The 19,736-nt window shown below is 40.1% G+C and overlaps 1 protein-coding gene across 28 annotated transcripts in view; it reads left to right on the plus strand.

Annotated features, from left to right (window-relative positions):
* The window catches only part of Clasp2 (cytoplasmic linker associated protein 2), a 193,168-nt gene that overhangs the window by 138,200 nt on the left and 35,232 nt on the right, over nucleotides 1-19,736 (plus strand). For 11 of the 28 annotated variants that reach the window (XM_031343842.1, XM_031343846.1, XM_031343844.1 and 8 more), the window contains 6 exons: nucleotides 3,359-3,421; nucleotides 4,336-4,442; nucleotides 6,979-7,002; nucleotides 8,257-8,501; nucleotides 9,972-10,035; nucleotides 10,886-10,888. In XM_031343842.1, coding sequence (XP_031199702.1) covers nucleotides 3,359-3,421; nucleotides 4,336-4,442; nucleotides 6,979-7,002; nucleotides 8,257-8,501; nucleotides 9,972-10,035; nucleotides 10,886-10,888 — 506 coding nt within the window. The remainder of the gene's footprint in view (nucleotides 1-3,358; nucleotides 3,422-4,335; nucleotides 4,443-6,978; nucleotides 7,003-8,256; nucleotides 8,502-9,971; nucleotides 10,036-10,885; nucleotides 10,889-19,736) is intronic. The other 17 variants (XM_031343845.1, XM_031343848.1, XM_031343869.1 and 14 more) reach the window with 6 other exon arrangements.

The following is a 19,736-nucleotide window of genomic DNA, read 5'->3' on the forward strand; positions in this document are numbered from 1 at the left end:
CATGGTCCTGGTAGTTGAGGCAGGAAAGTCCTAGGATCAGGATAAAGGAGAAATACCCCATCCTCTGAATAAGTGGTGGAGGCAGTGGGTAAACAGCTGTTGGCGGACGGGATTGCCTGGGGTGCACTGACCCATGAGAGATGGAATCAAGTAGATTCCCATAAGGCTGCAGGAATTTTTAAGTTTACAGTAAGAGGTAAGTTTTAGACACGTTAGCATTAGCACTGTTTGTATTCTGTACTGAGATCCACATTGTAGAAAAGGCAATAGACTCACACCTTTGTGTCACAGTAGAAGCTTGGGAAACAATTTTGGGTTAAAAGTGTAAACACTGTTGAAGGCGTGCTCTGGAAGGACAAGAGACCTCCCATGGAGCAGAGCAGAAAGGCTCACTTGATGTTCATTTTTAAGTATGAAGACAGGCCATGAGAGCGGGGTTTAGAGTAGACAGGTGTTTAGCACAGTGAGAAGCTCCTTTAAGTTTTTTATACTTGAAACAGCCAAGACCTGAAGTGTAGCAAGAAAGGAATCTGAAGCAGTTTACTTCTTTTCTATTCCTTGGTCACTTTATCACCACTTATGCTCTTATACCCTCAGCCTTTTTTAGCTCACACTTACCCACCTTCATTTATACCTTGGCTTTCCCTTTAAACACACCTTCTTAGAGCCCAAAACAGTTTTTAGGTCCTCACAACTTAAAGTTTCATATCCTCAGACCTTACATAAATTTTACATCTTTTTTAAAATTTAATTATTTACCACGACACACAGATGGTTCACCACTGAAAAGCATCTTTGTAAAGCCATTTCCTTTAAATAAAGAAGTAGTAGAAAGTTACATTGACATCTGATTTGTGAGTTTATGTCTTTTCTGAATCTGGTAACAAAATAAACTGTGTCTAGACCTAGTTGAAGCTCTAGGAAAGTGAGGCCTGAGGCCTGAGGCCTGAGGCCTGAGGCCTGCCCTTTCCACATGCAGAGAACTGAGGAGGCAGCTGAAGCCTTGGCTGCTGCTGTTACACTGATATGGTGTCACTAGCCTAGGCATCAGCATTGTCAGAGACCTGAATAAGCAGGAACTACATACCAAGCAGCTTCCAAGTATTAGAAATGGCAGTCTCCCTGGCTGCCTGGACAGTCCCCCTAGGTTCCTCCATGGCTGTTGCGGGTAGAGGACCCAAGGCAGCGTCAGTCTTTGGCTGCCAGGCCCAAAAGATCTGACAGACATCCCCTTGGAGTAGAAACTTGGGGAGACTCACTTTTCTTTCCATCCCTGGTAGGATTGACCTTAAAAATAACAATTTTGAATTGAAGTTCTCCTGTTATCAAAATAAAATTTGTAATCATAGACACAGTTCACAGAAAGACTGACAACTTTACTGATTCTTTTATAGCGCACCATTTTAGAACATTGCAGTTTATTCTTTGGCTTTGTTTATCCAGCCTTCCAGTGTCCTGCTTGTCCACAGTTTGGACTGGGACTTGATAGCAGTTGAGATGAACAGTGGTTTTTTGCCCATTAGACCACTTTGCCACTTTACCACAAAGCAAGCTAAGGGATAGGGGTCTTTGTGCCCATCATCGTTTTAGGGATTTATAATTCAGTTTTCTATCACCTTGGTGTTAACCAGTTAGCAAAGACTAAGGAGTTAGACAGACATATTGAATTAGCTTTTGCTAATCTGAATAGACCTTTATAACCTTAAATTTTCATCATCATAAATAGTATATTCTAGACCAGCGTTGAATCACATATATAGTATGTATAGCAGATATAACCTTAAATTTTTATTATCATACAAGAATCCATAGTAACCCAAAATATTTAAGACCTGTCACTGCTTCCTTACTCTACAAGGAGTACAGTGCTAAATAGACAGCTCATTATCACTTAAGAAGTTTTATATAAGTGTTGCTTAATACCATGTGGTCATCTTAAGATGGTGAAGTCACATAGCATATACTCTTTAATCTTAGTAAGATAGTTGCAAACCATTTGGCTGCTTACATCCTGATAAGGTCACCAGCCAAGGTGAAAGAGAGCCACATGGTTGCTATTTAAATATAAATATATATATACATGCATATATATATATATGTATATATAATGAGAGTTGAATCTAAGTTACATACACACCTACATGCAGAGTTTATATAGGCCATCCTGTAGGAAAGACAAAAATGATTCCTGTTATAAAAAATATTCATCAGTTCTCATTAATCATATGAGTAGGATGATGTTAAAATAAAAGATAATGTATGTTATTAAACATTAAAGTGCATTTATGTGGCAGTTTATTTCTGGATATAAGACAAGGGTCAGTTTTATGTGCTGTCAGTCTGAATGGAGGTCTGAAATGTAAAGTAGACAAAGTTTAGGTCATAGAGTAATATTAAGAAGTATCCATTACAGATTTCTAATGGGTTTTGGTAGGGTATTTTAGGGTATTTAGTCTTTTTTCAGTGCTCATGGCTTCCATTTTTTAACAGTTTATTCCCAGATGCAGAACTAATGTTCTTTGGACCATTATGAATAAAATGTACCTTAACATAAATGAAGTAAATGATTTTTGACTAATCTAAAATTTGTCTGTGTACTTGTAGAAACAGAGATCTTGAAAGAATTCAGTTACAGAGTTATAGCAGTTAACAGGGTGCTTTCTCACACACATGGACCTGTGCTCCATGTTCCCGTCTGTCTTAGTCTGTCCAGGCTGCTATAACATGCTATAGCTCTGTACTTCTAAGTGACCAGGACTTCCTCCTCAGTTCTGTGCTGGGATGTTGAAGGTGAAGGTGCACACTATCTGCTGTAGGCCCTCTGGCTCCTGTGTGGTGGTGTCCTCTGTAGAAGTACTTAGCTCTGAGTGCCTTCAATGCTCTCAGGACCCGAGTGCCTCTCAGAGGCACCACCTACCGTTAACACTTGGGGTCAGTATTTCAACATGTGAATAGAAAGGTACAAAAGTCAAGCCATGTAAAATTGAAATAACTCTCAGTAGTGTTGAGAGTAAAGGAGATAAGATTATTATTAGTTACCATAGTGGTTTTTTTTTTACTACAAGTGTTTGTTTTTGTTTTGTTCTCATGCTTGTACTTTTGACATTTCCCTCCATTTGAATATTGCCTTTTCTGTCTCCTCTAGCCTATTTCCGTCCATGTAGGTGTAATTCGTATTTGTGTCAGGGTTGATCTCACAATGCTGCTTGATGTTCCATCGCCACGTGTGGCGATGCTCTGATCATTAACTATGAGAGTGACACCACTGTTAACTAACTCTCCTTGCCTGACAGTAGTGCTGCCACTATTCCTTGTCTCTGTGGTGATAGATGAGGTTTGTATGGTCCTGTTATTCCAGCCTCCAGACACCATTCCAGATCCACGGGTGCCCTCTACGCCCCCGATGTGTGTGGGGCCTCAGGTGAAGGATGAGTACATTTTCACTGTCATCTCTGCATTCATCTCAGAATCTGTCCTTTTCCGTTTTCATCACATAATATTCATTTTAAAGTTCATTTGTGTTACGTAAATTTAATTTACTAGAGAATAAATCATTTATGTTTTCCCCCAAGTAACTGCCCTTCCTCCCTTTAGCAACCCCTTAGCATTTTTCTAACTGGCAGATGGGCGTTGGTTTTTTTGTTTGTTTGGTTGGTTTTTTTGGGGGGTACAACTTGTATCATTTTTGAATATAGAATTGTTTTATGTTCTCAGTTATGTACTTCATCTTTATATATGTATGTTTAAAAAAAAAACCAAAATGGTGGATGAAGTGTTTTAATTGTACACAAAACAGTTGGTGGGCAGGTGAGAATTCATGTGTAGTTTGTCTATACGTGTCAGAACATTGGGCACAAAAGTAGTCACTTAATGGTTATTGAACAATCTGTTTTAGCTAAAGAATAAAATCAGTTTTCCTGAAGGAGACAATATTATTAGTGCTTTTCTTGTGGTGAGTTGCTGGTGTGACTTCATAAATCTCCCCCTGACTGTTACTGATGAGGGAGTTCTGGGTTACTTTATGGTTCACTTTACATGGAGAGCCCTGCCTGAACTGGCAGAGCCATCTTCTCCCTCTTCTACTAAGTAAACAGTGGTTCTTCTTTAAATTTGTTTCTCATTTGTGAATAATTTTGACTGTCTTTCCCTTTTACTTGACCAAAACCTCATTGTGCCCAGAAAAATACAATATTGCTTTTAAAATGCTTTGTCCCATTGGTTTTTTTTCTTTCCCCCTTACTAAGAGTTGACCACCCCTCCCCGAGCGCCCAACCCTTGCATTATTACAGTTGTGACTGTCTAAAAGATGTTTTCCTTCTTTTTCTGATGAATTAGGTCCGGGATATGGGATCAGCCAGTCAAGCCGGTTGTCGTCCTCTGTCAGTGCTATGCGAGTCCTAAACACAGGCTCCGATGTGGAAGAGGCGGTGGCTGATGCCTTGGTACTTCTCTTCATTTTCCTATCCATGTACTGTTCCTATTCAAAGCCACCGTGTGCGAGCCCCAGGGGGTGGGCATGCTGGAGGAAGCCTAAGAAGCTGACGTGTAGGCAGTATAAGTAGGAGAGTAGTGCATTAATGATTAGTCCTTGCTAATAATTCAGAATCTTAAGCCAATTCTAGTAATCTTAACTAGGTATCAGGAACAAAAATCTTTTGTTGTCTTTAATAATAGTATTATATTTAATGCACTGTAGTATACTGACTGTATGGCAAATAGATCAGTACATTTGTGTATATGTACTTATAAGCATGTAATTTCAAGGTTATCTTCACATTGAGTTTTTGAGGCAGGTTTTCACTGTGTGGCCTTGGCTGTCCTGGGGCTCTCTATATAGATCCTGCTGCCCTTGAACTCACAGAGAACCACCTGCCTTGAGTGCTGGGATTAAAGGCATGATCCACCATTCCTGGACTGATTATTTCTTTAAGATATTTTCCTGGTTCTTTATTTTCCACATATTAAACAGTAAAGTTTAAAAACACTGCAGGATGGGGTAGTTTTAGGAAGAATACACATATGTATATACACTGTTCGCACATAAACTTATGAAGACTTGAAATGGTGATGTTTGTGCTATTGTTTGGTTACCTCCTCTAGTCAGTCCAACACGGCTCTTCAAAATTGCAGCTTACAAGTATGGGCTTAGCTGAATGGTACAGCGTTCGGCTTAGCATGCACAAGGCCCTGGGTTCAAACTGACTCAAATGATGAGGGTAGTAATCCTGTTTCAAAGTATTAATTAATTTTCTCTTTCGGGGTTGTCAGGGTTGGTACTGACATTGGACTCAGAGCCCTGTTGATGCTGAATTTGTACCTGGAGTCTATAAAAGGCCCCACCCTTGTGTTTGGTGGTTCCCTCTGCAGGAGCCTGTGCATCTCAGGCTGCGGCACACCACTGAGTTAGCTCTCTGGACCTCAGCTTTGTTTTGAAATCTAGAAGTACACAACTCACCTTAAAACAAAAAAACATAGACGGATTTTGTGAAAAATAATTTAGCTGTAGAGGTGAAAGGCACATTTTAAACATATGATTTATTGCATATCCTAACGTGATAATAACAGTGTCGACTTTCTGTTTATTACCTCAGCTGCTAACGTATTTGAACTGATATAGTTAAAGATTCTGTTTTCTGAACTCAGGGTATGTGGGTCACCCTTTCGGATGTGATCAATCAGACGTTTTACTTATTATTCCCAAATCATGTTTTTCAGGTTGCTCCTTTTTTTTTAGTTTAACAACTTACTTCTGCTTGCATAGTTTTAGGGACTGACTTTGTCATTCTTGGGCTGCTGTTTATTCAAGTAAGATGTTAGCTTCAAGTTATGTAGAAATATTTAACCAAAAAATTGTTGTCAAATTTATTTTTACATATATAGATGTTTTGCCTGAATGCATGTCTTTGCACCATGTGCAAGCCTGGTGTCTATGGAGGCCGGAAGAGGGGTCAAATCCCCTGAAACTGGAGTTACAGATGGTTGTGAGCTACCATGTAGTTGCTGGGAATTGAACTCAGGACCTCTGAAAAAGCAGTCAGTGCTCTTCATCCCTGAGTCAGCTTTCTAGGTTTTTTTTTTTTTTTTTTTTTTTTTTTTGTTAACGATTTATTTATTTATTTATTTATTTATTTAATGTATATGCAAGTATACACTATGGCTGTACTGGTGTTTGTGAGCCATTATGTGGTTACTGGGAATTTGAATTCAGGACCTCTGCTTGCTCCAGTTGGCCTCGCTCAGGTCAGGCCCCACTCATTCCAGCCCTGCTTACTCCGGCCTAAAGATTTATTATTATATTTAAATACACCGTAGCTGTCTTCAGACGCACCAGAAGATCTCATTACAGTTGGTTGTGAGCCACCATGTGGTTACTGGGATTTGAACTCAGGACCACTGCTCTTAACTGCTGAGCCATCTCTGCAGCCCTTTGTTTTGTTTTTATGAGACAAGGCCTCACTGTGTGGTTCTGGCTAGCCTGAAACTCACTATGTAGACCTGACTAACTTTGAACTCACAGAGTTTAGATTAAAGGTGTGTACCACCATTGCAGGTATTAACCGCACAGTCATAAATCATAGTTGCAGCCCTAGGATTCTACTCTCATCTTGCATAGCACAAATGTAACTATCAAGTTTATGAGAAATCTCCAGTACTAAACCAGAGTTGTACCTGGGAAAAGAAAGTTTAATTTATAAATGGCAAAGGGCTATAACTAGTAAGAAGAATTTGAGTGTTTTTGGAAAACTTGTGCTTTGTCTTGTTTGTGTAGCTTTTAGATTATGTAGCATAGCTGTGTCTCTGAATTGAAGGACACTGGCAGGACTAGAGACAACCCTGACAGTAAGCAGTTCTTTATATCTGTGTTATACAACTGGGCATTTCTAATTGTAGGCATTGCTAATGCCAATTCACTGTGCTGTTTAGCAAAATGTTCTTCATTATTTTCAATTTCTCTCTTTAAAAATTGACTGCTCTCAGCTCTTAGGAGACATACGGACTAAGGTATAGACACCGCTATTTTCTGATGTCTTACGGTATCATAGCTTGTTTTCTTTGCTTCATCAACTTAACAGATAATATAAAAAATTAAAGTGGATGTAATAAAATCTTTAGCTGTCCATCCATTACTCTGTCACTGTGACTGTCTGTGGGGGATACTAACTGAACAGAGTGTCCTAGGGAGGTGCACTTTTTCACACCTGAGATGACTCATTGATACTGGAGGCTTTAATTGACCTGGTCCTGGGGCCCACCTAAGTAAACATTGTTATTCTAAATTCAGTTAGTGTCTGTAGGTCAGAATGAGAATTTCTGATGGCAACAGCTTTGTAAAAGCATTTGGTTATTTGTGTTCAGATTGCACACCTTTAAATTTTTTGGGCTAGAGCTCTGCTATCTGTAGATGCCTGGGACTTTTGAATTGCTGTACTTGGTGTGTTTCATGCAGTAGTTCCACCACTCCCTGCCAAATCCAAGTGTCAGGGTATGTACATTTGTTTCCAGTCTCTGCATGGGATTCTTAAAGGAGCTATTTACCTCATGACACCTTTAATATCAAGGCATACTTGGCAGTTAAATAAGATATTAACCTTTCGGTTAAGAAATCAAAGGAAATTCAACTGCTTTCTCATACAGAATAAGCTTCAGAATATAGATTACATTGGGAAAACTCTAAGGACATATAACATCTTGCTTTCTAAAAATCCATACTTATCTTGAAGACATAAAGGTTGGAACAGAGGGGGAAAATGGCAATAGAAATAGAAAAGAGGATATATGTGTGTGGTGTGTGTGTGTGTGTGTGTGTGTGTGTGTGTGTGTGTGTGTACATATATAGAGAGACAGGAAAGAACATAGTATTTATGTAAGAGAGTCGTGGTTTTACTCCCCTCAAAAGGTGGTATTTTCTTATTGCCAACTCATATTTCTAGTTCAGTTTCTATTAATTTACATTCTATTTGTTCTTGCTTTTCTGCGTAAAGGAGAAAGCATATACTTTAGAGCACCTCCCACTTGGCATATCTGGGCTTGCTCAAAGTCACTTCTCTACTGTCATCATAGTTAAACAGTTCATGTTCTACTAACTTCTAAAGCACTTCTTGAAGAGAAACAAAATATTGACATTTTATCTTTACAATGGTTAGCAGCATGTCCTCCACTGATCTAAGACAGAAACAGTCTTCTTGTGTTAAGTAAACACTATGAAATACCCACATGTGTGTAACTACTGCTAATGTAGTTCTTGATATGTGACAGAAAAAACCTGCTCGAAGAAGGTATGAATCCTATGGAATGCACTCAGACGATGATGCCAACAGCGATGCTTCTAGTGCCTGTTCAGAACGCTCCTATAGCTCTCGAAATGGTAGTATTCCTACCTACATGAGACAGACAGAAGATGTGGCAGAAGTCCTCAACAGATGTGCTAGTTCCAATTGGTCAGAGAGGAAAGAAGGCCTCTTGGGTCTGCAGAACTTGTTAAAAAACCAGAGAACACTAAGGTGAGAAGTGTCATGAAGTACTTGTTCTAGCAGGCTTGTGCCTTCTGACTTGGCTTTGTGAAAGGTGTCAAAAACTGTCCAAAGTTTTCCCAAGCCATACTCCTTTAGGGCCACCAGTAAGGAAACTCACTGCTGTCATTTTCTTTCCCTAGTTACTGGAACATTTTAAACCTTTTAGGTTTGGGAGATGACCTGCTGAGGGAAGTGATTGCTTTGCAAGTATGGGGGCCTGAGTGCAGGCTCTCTAGAGACCGTGCCAAGCTGCACACAAGGGGGCCTGAGTGCAGGCTTTCTAGAGACCGTGCCAAGCTGCACACAAGGGGGCCTGACTGCAGGCTCTCTAGAGACCGTGCAAAGCTGCACACAGTAGCACATTGTAATTCCAGTGTTCCTGTGGAAAGATGGAAGGTGGAGACAGGGAAATAGCTGCAAACTTACAGGTCAGCTAGTCTTGTGTACACAGCAGTAAAACAAGAGGCCCTGTCTCAGACATGAGAAGGTAAGAGTGATACTTAGGGTCTTCACCACATGAGCATGCACCCCACAGACAGAGGGTTAAAAAACAAACAAAGCTTTTCATTCAAAACAAGTTAGTATATTCCTAACTTTGGGGTTCAAAGTAAAGGATTACAGGGTGGTAGAGTAAGTTTCTTAGTGGTGTAGTTCGCCTCATTCCTACATCTTTCACTGCCCTTATGGACATGGTGTGATTGACCCCTTAAGAACCCAACTTCTGCCTAGGTGTTTGGGCACATGCCTTTAATTCCAGTGCTGTGGGAGGCAGAGGCAGGTGGATTTCTGAGTGCAAGACCAGGATGGGCTACAGAGTGAGTTCAAGGCTAACCAGGGAGACACTGTCTCAAAAACAAAACAAAACAAATCAAAACAAATCCAGATTTCAGATTATTCACAGGTATTAGTGTGGAAATGTAGAAGGCCATCTTCTCACTTGATAACAGTAACATTGGAGTTTGATAGAATTTATTTTTACATATTTTAAGGTGTATTAGAAGTACATAATTCAAAACCAATGTTTATTTTTATACTACCTAATATATTAATTTTTCAGTTACACATCATACTTCATGACTCAGTACAAATAAATCATAATATCAAGAATATTAGGTACAACATTTCATTTTAAATGAAAAAAAAGAACAGTTTAGAAAAGGTAGAACCTAGGAAACATTGTCACCCTTACTGAGATTCAGATGGGGGTTGTTATAGCTTGTTTCTTTGCCATCCTCACAGTGTGGGTTGCAGCAGAATTGTCACTACATTTCACAACTGTACATTTATTTATCCTAGCCTGAGAAATCCACACATTTCTCAGTTTTGAGGAATAATTTGTATAGCCTTTTTGTTGTCATTGTCAGTAAATTTAATTATTTGTAGATTTACTTTAAATGACTTCATCCTATAGCAATATATTAATCAAACTTTTTTTGTTTTGTTTTTTGTTTTTGGCAGTCGAGTTGAACTGAAAAGATTGTGTGAAATTTTCACAAGAATGTTTGCAGATCCTCATGGCAAGGTATGTTTTAATGTTCAAGATTATTTATTCCTATTTTTATCAAAAAAAGAAATAAAATAATAAGAGGAAAGTATAAGCCATTCGTAGTGGTATTTTCAAACATAATTTCAGTTGTTTTATATCATGCATAGTTTAGAAATGGTTCTTTTTATCCATCCATCCAGGCTTCTTTAAAGGAATATTGAGGGGTGCAGTTAGAATCCCAGCTCTTACGACTAAGAAGGCTTTGCAGATTGGATGGTCACTGAGTAGAATCTGAATTTTTACCAGTAGAAACAGAAGTTTCAAATGTTAGCTATGGGGCCTATCAGCAGTGGCACATGCCTTTAATCCCAGTACTCCAGAGGTAGTGACAGGCGGATCTCTGAGTTTGAGGCTAGCCTGGTGTACCAGTGAGTTCCAGGACAGCCAGAGCTACACAGAGAAACCCTGTCATAATAAAAGCAAAACTCATTAAATAAGTAAATGAATGAGTAGAACAAAATGAAATGTCAGCTGTGGGCTGAAGCGACTGCTGAGTGGTTAAGAGCACTTGCTGTACTTACAAGGGACTGGAAGAGCAGCCAGTGCTTTGGCGGTGTTGTTTTGCTGTTTGTTTATTTCTTTGTTTTTTGAAACAGGATCTCACTGTGTAGCCTTGGCTGGCCTCAAACTCAGAGAGATTCACCTTGTTCCACCTGTAGGGCTGGGATTAAAGATGTATACCACCAGATCCAGCTTATAGATAGTCAGTGCTCTTAAACTACTGAGCCATCTCTCCAGCCCCCAGAACCTATGTTGTTTAGATCATGAAGGTTAACTGACTGAAGATCTGGAATACTGAAGGGGGAAATGCACCAACAGCCTCTAGAGAGTCCTGACCAGCATGCTCTCCCCACACCTGGCCCGTGGTTCTTCTCTTAGTACTCAGTTAGGCTTACAGTCCTCCTCCTCCTCCTCCTCCTCCTCCTCCTTCTCTTGGTTCTTATTCAGTCTTTCACGGTGACTGGATCTAACACTCTGTCTCCTAAGATCCCTGCCACATTTTTGTCCTTGCCTGTCTCTTCTGCTGAGATGCCAGCCCTCAAGCAGGGACCATATTTCCTGTCTCTGACCATCTTCCTTCCTGCTAAGATAGAAAGAGCTCTCACCTTGAAGCACTTGTTTACTGCAGACATGTACATCCCATCTCTTGTGATGTGGAACTCATAGACCTCTCAACCCCTACTCCTGCAACCCTTTAATACAGTTCCTCATGCCGCAGTGACCCCAACTGTGAAGTTATTTCATTGCTATGTCATAACTGTCATTTTGCTAATTATGAATCATAATTATGTACTTATATATGTTTTCTGATGGTCTTAGACAGTCCCAGTGAAAGGAACCTGTGGGTTCTCCCCAGAGAGGTCTCAACCCACAGGTTGAGAAACGCTGCTCTGTGTTGTATGGTCTCATCTCCTTGGCTTTTCAGGAGGTTCTTACAAATTCCAGTTGGCTGTTTGACTTTTTGTTTTATTCTGCTTCATTTTGAATCTGTTCTGTATTTGGAAGTACTTTTTCTATCATTTAAAAACATGGGTGTGGGATGGGGAGATGGTTCAGGGGTTAAGAGTACCGACTGCTCCTCCAGAGGTCCTGAGTTCAATTCCCAGCAACCACGTGGTGGCTCACAACCATCTGTAATGAGATCTGACGCCCTCTTCTGCTGTGTCTGAAGATATATACAGTGTACATAAAAATAATTAAATACATAAACATAAAATAATTAAATCATTTTTTTAAAAAGAAACAAACAAATGTGGATAAGATAGGAAAAATAGTGTTTTCTTCTGTTTGGAATCCCTCCTTTTCTTGTGCCCATTTCTTTCGGTCTAGTTCTCACACCCTGTCTCTGCCTATTTTACTGATAGTGTTGTGTAGAGTGTTGTACTTAAATCTTCCTTCTGTTTTATACTTTGTTTATTATTTGAAGTGTGTGTCTGTGTGTTGTTATGTAAACTACCTGGCCTGGAAACTTCTATATAAACCAAGTTGCCCTTGTGTTCAGAACTCATAGAGATCTACCTGCCTCTGCCTCTCATGTATTGAGATTAAAGACATGGGCCACTACGTAATACCTAATGTAATTACATCGTAACTGATTATGAAATTGTATTATTAAAAAATTATAGAGGAGGTCCTGAATTCAATTCCCAGCAACCACATGGTGGCTCACAACCATCGGTAGTGGGATGTGATGCCCTCTTCTGGTGTATCTAAAGATAGCTACAGTGTACTCATATATATTAAATAAATAAATAAATCTTTTAAAAAAATTATAGAGGAAATGTGCATGGTTATAAAGGCAAAGGTTTGCAAAATTTTCATTATGTGTTTGTTTAAAACACAGATGCAGAATTCTAAGATGAAGGGGGCTGACTCTGTCCGTAGCCTGTCTCATCCTCCCTTTTGCCTGATGCTACCACTGTGTGAATACTCAGCTTAGGAATTTGCATACCACGCCTCCTTTTAATTCTGCTCTGAATTTCTCTCCATTCTCACTGCTCATTCAAAGTACAATCATCTTTTGCCAAATGTGGGCGCACGCACTTACACACACACACACACACACACACACACACACACACACACACACGCTTTCTATACCTAAATTATCTGATATAATGTACCTAACCATCTTAAATTCCTTAAAAAATATCCAAGCAAATGTCCAATCCTGTCATTTGGTTTATATTCCCTGTATTAGTCAGGTTCTCTAGAGGAACAGAACTGATAGAGTGATTCTGTGTTAAAATGCGATTTGTTAGAGTGGTTTACCAGCTGCAATCCAGCTAGTCCATCAGTAGCTGTCTCTAACAGAAAGGCCAAGAATATAGTATTTGTTCAGTCCTGGAGGTTGGGTGTCTTAGCTGGTTCTGGGCTGTGCTGGAGCCTGAAGAAGTGTGTTCATCTGCCAGTGAAGGAATGCACTAGGATAGACGGACTTGCCAGGGGGAGAGAGGGCAGGCAGGCAAAAAGCAATTTTTCTTTCTACCATGTGAATTTATATAGTCTGCCACCAGAAGATGTGGCCTAGATTTAGGACAGGTCCTCTGACCTCAAATAATCCAGTCAAGAAAACTCTCTCACAGGTATGCTAAGCTACTGAAGTCCGATGTGTGGCCAAGGAGACGATCTAGATTAACTACACACCTCCTTACTATTGACCAGAGTCTTGCTTTCTTCCCTAGCTCTGCTGCGCAGTTTTCTTTATAGGTTGAAATGTACCATGGGGAAGAGTTCTCATTCTTTCCTGAGCCACATCCTTAGGGCTCTACATAAATGATACCTTTCCCTCCAGTTGGAGTTAGACGGCCATTCTGGATTGAAAGGTTTTATCTATTACTCAGTTGTTTGTAAGGTCACAGGATAGCAAGTGTGTAAAATCCCACAAAGCTGCATAGGAGATACCATTTATCATGGCATGGATGGTGAATTGCTCCATGTGGTTTTTAGATTTAGATCAATGTTTCAGTCTGTCTGTGAGCGTTAGACACTAGGCAGCTGCCCTGGGGTGCAGTTTGTTGAAGCTTTTGTCTGACTTGAGTGAGACCATTTGTTGACTCCAGCAGAAACAGGACACTTCACAAACGGGCCAGCTCAGACCATTCACTTCAGTGCCCAGAGCATTTCCCTTAATACGTTTAGACAAAGGTTTTGTGACCAGCCAAGATGTCAGGCATCCTCTAGTATGCTTAGAGACATTCCAGAAAGGAAGGGCTAGAAATGACCCTTTCCTTGGTGCAGGTGAAGTGGATGCAGGATTTTCCCTGGAGCTCAGATAGGTTAGTACAGTTTGTAAGTGGAGATCTCTTGATGTCTGTCTATGGTTGGATAAATTCACCTTGTTATTTCATATATCCCCTCTCCTACCTCCTCCCTGCCCCCAGTATCTATCATGGGTTGGTTCCAGGACAATCTGCAGATACTAAAATCTTCTTGTTTAAGGGTGATTAAAGAAAAAATAAGAATGCAGGTGTTGAATTAAAAGGCAGCTTCTTCCCAGGAATGTTTTCAGTCCACTTTAGGTTGACTCCTCCAATAATGGAATCTGCAGATACAGAGAGCTACAGTGTGAGGCTAAGTGGTTTCACTGTGGCATATGTAAGACAAGAATGTAGACCATGAGACACCAAGTGTTTCACTTACAACACAGGTTAGCAAATATGGATGGTGGTGTGTGCTCTAATTCTGTATGCAGTACTTTTTAGCGATGTCTGCCTTACTAATCTGTATAACAGCTTATATAATAGGATCCAACTCAATAAGATTTTGATGATTCAGTTAAAATATGTAGTGTTTAGATTACATCACTTCTATAGTTCTTACCATAGACATTTTACAACATCAAATGTAAGAATATTTTTAAAATAATTGTAGAGACTGCTTTCCAATTCTATCTTTGTCAGTGGAGTGTTTGTATGTGTGGTTTATGCACATATTTTCCGTGTGTGTGTGTCTGTGTGTGTCTGTGTGTGTGTGTGTGTGTGTGTTATGTATACTTGTATACAGGTGTGCATGTGTGTTTGTGTGTGTGTGTGTGCTTGTGTACAGGTATGTTTGCTCGTGTATTTTCTTGTGTACAGGTGCATATGGCTGTGTTCATGCAGAGATGCTGGAAGAGGTTATTGGTGTCCCCATTTGTGTACACCTTATTTCTTTAAAGCGGAGCCTTTTCCTAAATCTGTAGTTTGCATATTTCAGCGAGGCTGGTAGCTAATAAGTCCTGAAGAGATCCTCCTGTCGCCTCCCCTGACAGCAGTGGGTTACAGTGCAAGCAAGACTTCAGCTTGTTATGTGCATGCTGGGATCAGAACTCAGGTCATAGTGAACCACTTTCTGATCCCCAAGTTTTCATTTTCATTGCTATGAATCCATTTTATGCCTCCCAACTCCCTAATATATGTGAAACCGTGTACTGGAACTTACTTAACCATGTGCTTTCAGCATTTGACATTCAGAAAGGAGTTCTTTAATTTAAAAAAAAGTACATCTCCACTCAGCTGCATGAACTGGCAACTATTTTTGAATTGAGCCTTTGAGCCTTGGATTGCTGTAGAAACCACCCTGTTACTGCTGTGCCAGGACCCAGTTGAGTATTGCTAGGTCATCATCTCTGGTCTTCTGACAAGCCTTGTAGCCAGATCAGGGAATGAGATGCTCAGCAGTCTTAGAGCAGGAGATGGACGGTAACACTCTTACCCACGGAAGGTGAAGTGTCACGGGAATACTTGTTTTTTTCTTGCATTCAGTACAAGACTTCACAGAAGTCATGCCACTTTTGAAGGTGCAGGGAGAAGATAAGAAAATATTTTTAGATACTCTGGTTTGAAACCAAATTTTAACACTGTTGATAAATGGAAATGAGGTTCTGTTAACCTTTTTTTCTAAAAGTTAATCTACAAGGATAGTGGATTGTGCAACAAAAAAATATTTGTATGGGTTGAATGTGGTGGTCCAGGCCTGTAACCCTGGCCCCTCTGAGGCTGAGGCAGGGTTTGGAGGCCACACAAAAAGGAACTCCTCCCCACTTTAGAATCTGACAAGGAAATGAATGAAACATGCAGAGAAGTCATGTGCCTTCCTCCTAGGTTGTACATGTAACTCTTGTTTTTAAAACTACTTTGAGTTTTTTCAGGAAACTTTGAAAAGCATTTGTTGTTACTTTTATTTTCTTCAGTGTTTTTCTCTCCCATACAGGAACTTTGCATTGATGGCGACTAATTTGTGTGTTTTTCTTTTTTTCTTTTTTCCTTTTTGCATGCTGTCCCCTGTGTTGGAACTCTCAATAGAGAGTAAGTTGGTTCAATATTTGTTGAAAAGCTAACTTTACTGCATGACTGTGGAATTAACCCATTTTCTCTGTTTTCTCTCCTGAAGAGTCCGCGCAGTATTGGACCCTTTGCAATCCACGAAATGCTATTCGCAGTTACGCAGGCTGTCATTCTGTGTGGAGATGTGCTTTTAATCTACTAATTGATCTAATTTGATTATGTTCTTCTGTTTCACATTTGATGGCTGGCACACCTAAAATAAAACAGGCTTCCATAAAAAGAGACTGCCTCAATTGTAACAGCCCAGATATGTGTTTCTTTCCTGAACAATTCCACTTATGAAATATCAAATTGATCCGTCGGAGGCTTAAAATAATTTCCAATTTTCAAGATTATTTTAAAAACCTTACTACTCCAATGTGCTTTCTGATGTTCAGTATCATTAACATCATTCCATAAAAGTAAACAGTGGTTATGGACCATTAAGTCTAAACTTCATCTTGTGAAATATAACTTTTATTCCTTCTAGTATATTAACATATACATTTCTCCTTTACTCATTGGTGAAGAAAGGAGAGAATATTGATTGTCTTCTGAAATGATTTCTCTGTGGTAGTGAAAAGGTTTTGTATCATTTTCAACATATTATGGCTGTGGTTATGCATATATGTATGGATATTTGCACATATAGATATATGCACACATATAGTTATATGCATACACGTGCCATTTTGGGGATTTCATACTTTTTTCAAATAATAGTACAGTTTTCTATGTAGTAGGCTATAAGCCATATCTCTGGATGTTAATTATACTACTTAACATTTTATCTGACCAAAAGAACTTTCTGTCTGGGACATTCAGAGAAGCCTTCTGCAAGGAAAGAACAGTTAAGATCTTGAGAGAAGTGTAAATGTAGACTGTGCAGTTATTTTGAGTCAGGAGGATTGCCATGAATTTGAGGCCTTCCTGTGCTATAATAATACCCTGTCTTGGAGAGAAAGAATTGGCTCAGTCGGTAAATGCTTGTTGTGCGTATGTGAGGACCTGAGGTTAGTTGCAGAAGTCATAGTTTTAAAAAGCTAAGTATGGAGATGCACAGTTGCCATAGTAGAGGCAGGCTCCGGTCCAGAGACCCTGTGCAAAAGTGGATAGCACATAAAAAATGATCCCAGGGCTGGAGAGATGGCTCAGTGGCTAAGAGCACTGACTGCTGTTTCAAAGGTCCTGTGTTCAATTCCCAGAAATCACATGGTAGCTCACAATCATCTGTAATGGGATCCAGTGCCCTCTTCTGGTGTGTCCGAAGATGGCAACAGCATACTTCACATACATAAAAAATGATCCCGAAGGTTGCCCTCTTGCCTTTAAATACAGGTACATGTGTGCTCATGTAAACATTCCTACAAATGACAGAACCATGCAGTGGGCCTAGCAATACATGCCTGTGAACCCCAACACTAGATAGGTTGAATGAAAATTATCATGAGTTCCAAGTCATCCTGGAACACATAGTAACCCTATGTGTTCCCTATCTCAAAAATGAATAAAATGTACATAATTAAAAATTTCTGGGTGGAATAATAATATAATTTGAGAAAAGCTTAAGCAGGACCATTCACAGCTAGTCACATCACAAGTTCTAAACAGGTGGTGGCACATGCCTTGAATTCCAACAGGAAGAGGCAGAGGCAGATGGATCTCTTTTTTAAGTTTAAGGCCACTTTAATCTATATAGTGAGTTTCAGGTCAGCCAAGGCTACATAGTAGAATCCTGTCTCAAATAAACCAGAAAACAGTTTCAGGTAGGAAAGATGAGTGGCCGTGAGCAAAAGTAGACCAAGCAGCCCTTGACAGACTTTGTAGGAAGACACATGCTGTATGTACATAAGGAGTGGAAGGCCAGGGAATCGTGGGAAACAGAGTTTTGTGAGATGTATATGAAAGAGGAGGCAGAGTTTACGTTGCCAGATGCTCCAAGGCCAGTTTGGAGACATACAGAACTAATGAGAACTATGTAGTGATTTTATTTCTCTCAAAGTGGCATTCCAGTAATAGTAAGGAAGAAGCATGAGCTGCAGTCAGCCTGCAGACTGAATCTGCCAGCGGTTTGTAAATACATGAGCTGCAGTCAGCCTGCAGACTGAATCTGCCAGCGGTTTGTAAATACACTTGTTTTGAAACACAGTTGTACTAATTTTGTCTGTGACCATGGTATAACGACAGGGCTGTTAGTTGCTAGACCCATGGCTTGTAAAGCTTCAGTCATTTATTATCTAGCCTGTTACAGAAATGATTTGGTGATGCTAGCATACAGGAAATAGAATAGTCAGGTCTGGAGGTCAAGGGCTTTACCTACAGCTGTTGTTGGGGAAGCAGACTTTGGGAAGGCCAAAGTCTTCTGAGTGCAGGAGACCACAGTGCTTCCTGCCAAGAAGGAAGGAAAGAAGGGCAATTGAAGAAAACAGCATCAACTTAGAGAAAGCCCAGTCGCACTGTGTTTAAGAAAAAGCCCTCCCAGCTCAGGGTAAGCACAGCATCAGGTAGGGAGGAAGAAGTCGCAAAGACATCTCAAGAACAAGGTGCAGGGCTGGTGAGATGGCTCAGCAGTTAAGAACATAGATTGCTCTTCTGGAGAGTTCCATTCCCAGCAACCACATGGAGGCTCACAACTATCTAAACAAGGATCTGATGCCCTCTTCTGACAATTCCATGCACATGCAAACAGCACTCGTACATTTAAATATGTGTATGTTATTTTTATATACAGACTGGGAAGATTGGCCTTAGTAAAACTGGATCTTCCTTAGGGAGGATTGTTAGATCATAAAGTGTAGGGGCAAATCAGATTCCAGTGAAAGGCAAGTGAAGCTCTAGTAATCAGAAGGCTACAGCACAGCCAAGGCCAAATGACCACTGACACACTTGGAACTGGAAATTTGAAAACTTACTTAGGCCTTCCTGTGTCTTAAGATTTTTTTTTTTCCTGTTGTAGTGTAGTGGTGCGCGCCTTTAATCTCAGCAAAGGCTGATGGGTCTCTGTGTCCCAGCCCAGCCTGGTCTCCAGTGTAAGCTCCAGGACAGCTCAGGCTACACAATAAACCATGTCTTGAAAAAAACAAAGATGCTCAGGGAAGGTTTTCATGTGGAAAAATTTACAGTTGGAACCCTCAGACACTAGGAAACAGTTGAAACAAACGTAAAAGCAATTCACCAGGAGTAATTGGGAGCTCATTTCTGCTCCTCGAGAAAGAAGCCCCGACTTGTACTGTGTTGGTTTCTGTAATGCTGCGATGGCTGATTTCAAATGACCAACAGCCTCACAGCACCCTCTGAAAACGTACTCATCTCCCACTGACTCCTAATTCTATAACATGTGACTTGTTGAGGAGTATGAAAACCAGCTGCAGGATGCTGCCAAACATTTGCCAGATAACCAGGAAGAGTGAATGCAGGTTAGAACCACAAAGTTGCCTTAAACTAGGTCTAAGAAAATTCTTTTTTACAGAAGCAAAGCCCTCAGCCAGCACTCACTCGGTGGGGCGTTTAGCTGGGAGAATAAGAGCAACAGCACTCTACTTCACAGCTGGTGCTGCCTAGAGAGCGCAGAGCTCTGCACTCCAAAGGCTCTAGCTACAGCTGCTGGGTTTACAGACACAGCAGCTTAAGAAAACAACTAAGGTGTTTCCCCCCCTTTTTAGCCAAGTTTCAAGTGTTAAAGATTAGTTCTAATTCTAAATGGATGAAACTTCATTGCTAACATAAGTGGCAAATACTAGAGTTCATTACAACTACATAAAGGAAATGCCAGAAATATTATTGAGAATGAAACAATTTCAAATTAGCTGTTCCTTTGGAGATTATTGACTATGTTATAATAATACACCGCATAAAACAAAAATAGCATGG

Source organism: Mastomys coucha, unplaced genomic scaffold (assembly GCF_008632895.1).
Source record: "Mastomys coucha isolate ucsf_1 unplaced genomic scaffold, UCSF_Mcou_1 pScaffold23, whole genome shotgun sequence".
In the NCBI taxonomy this organism is placed as follows: Eukaryota; Metazoa; Chordata; class Mammalia; order Rodentia; family Muridae; genus Mastomys; species Mastomys coucha.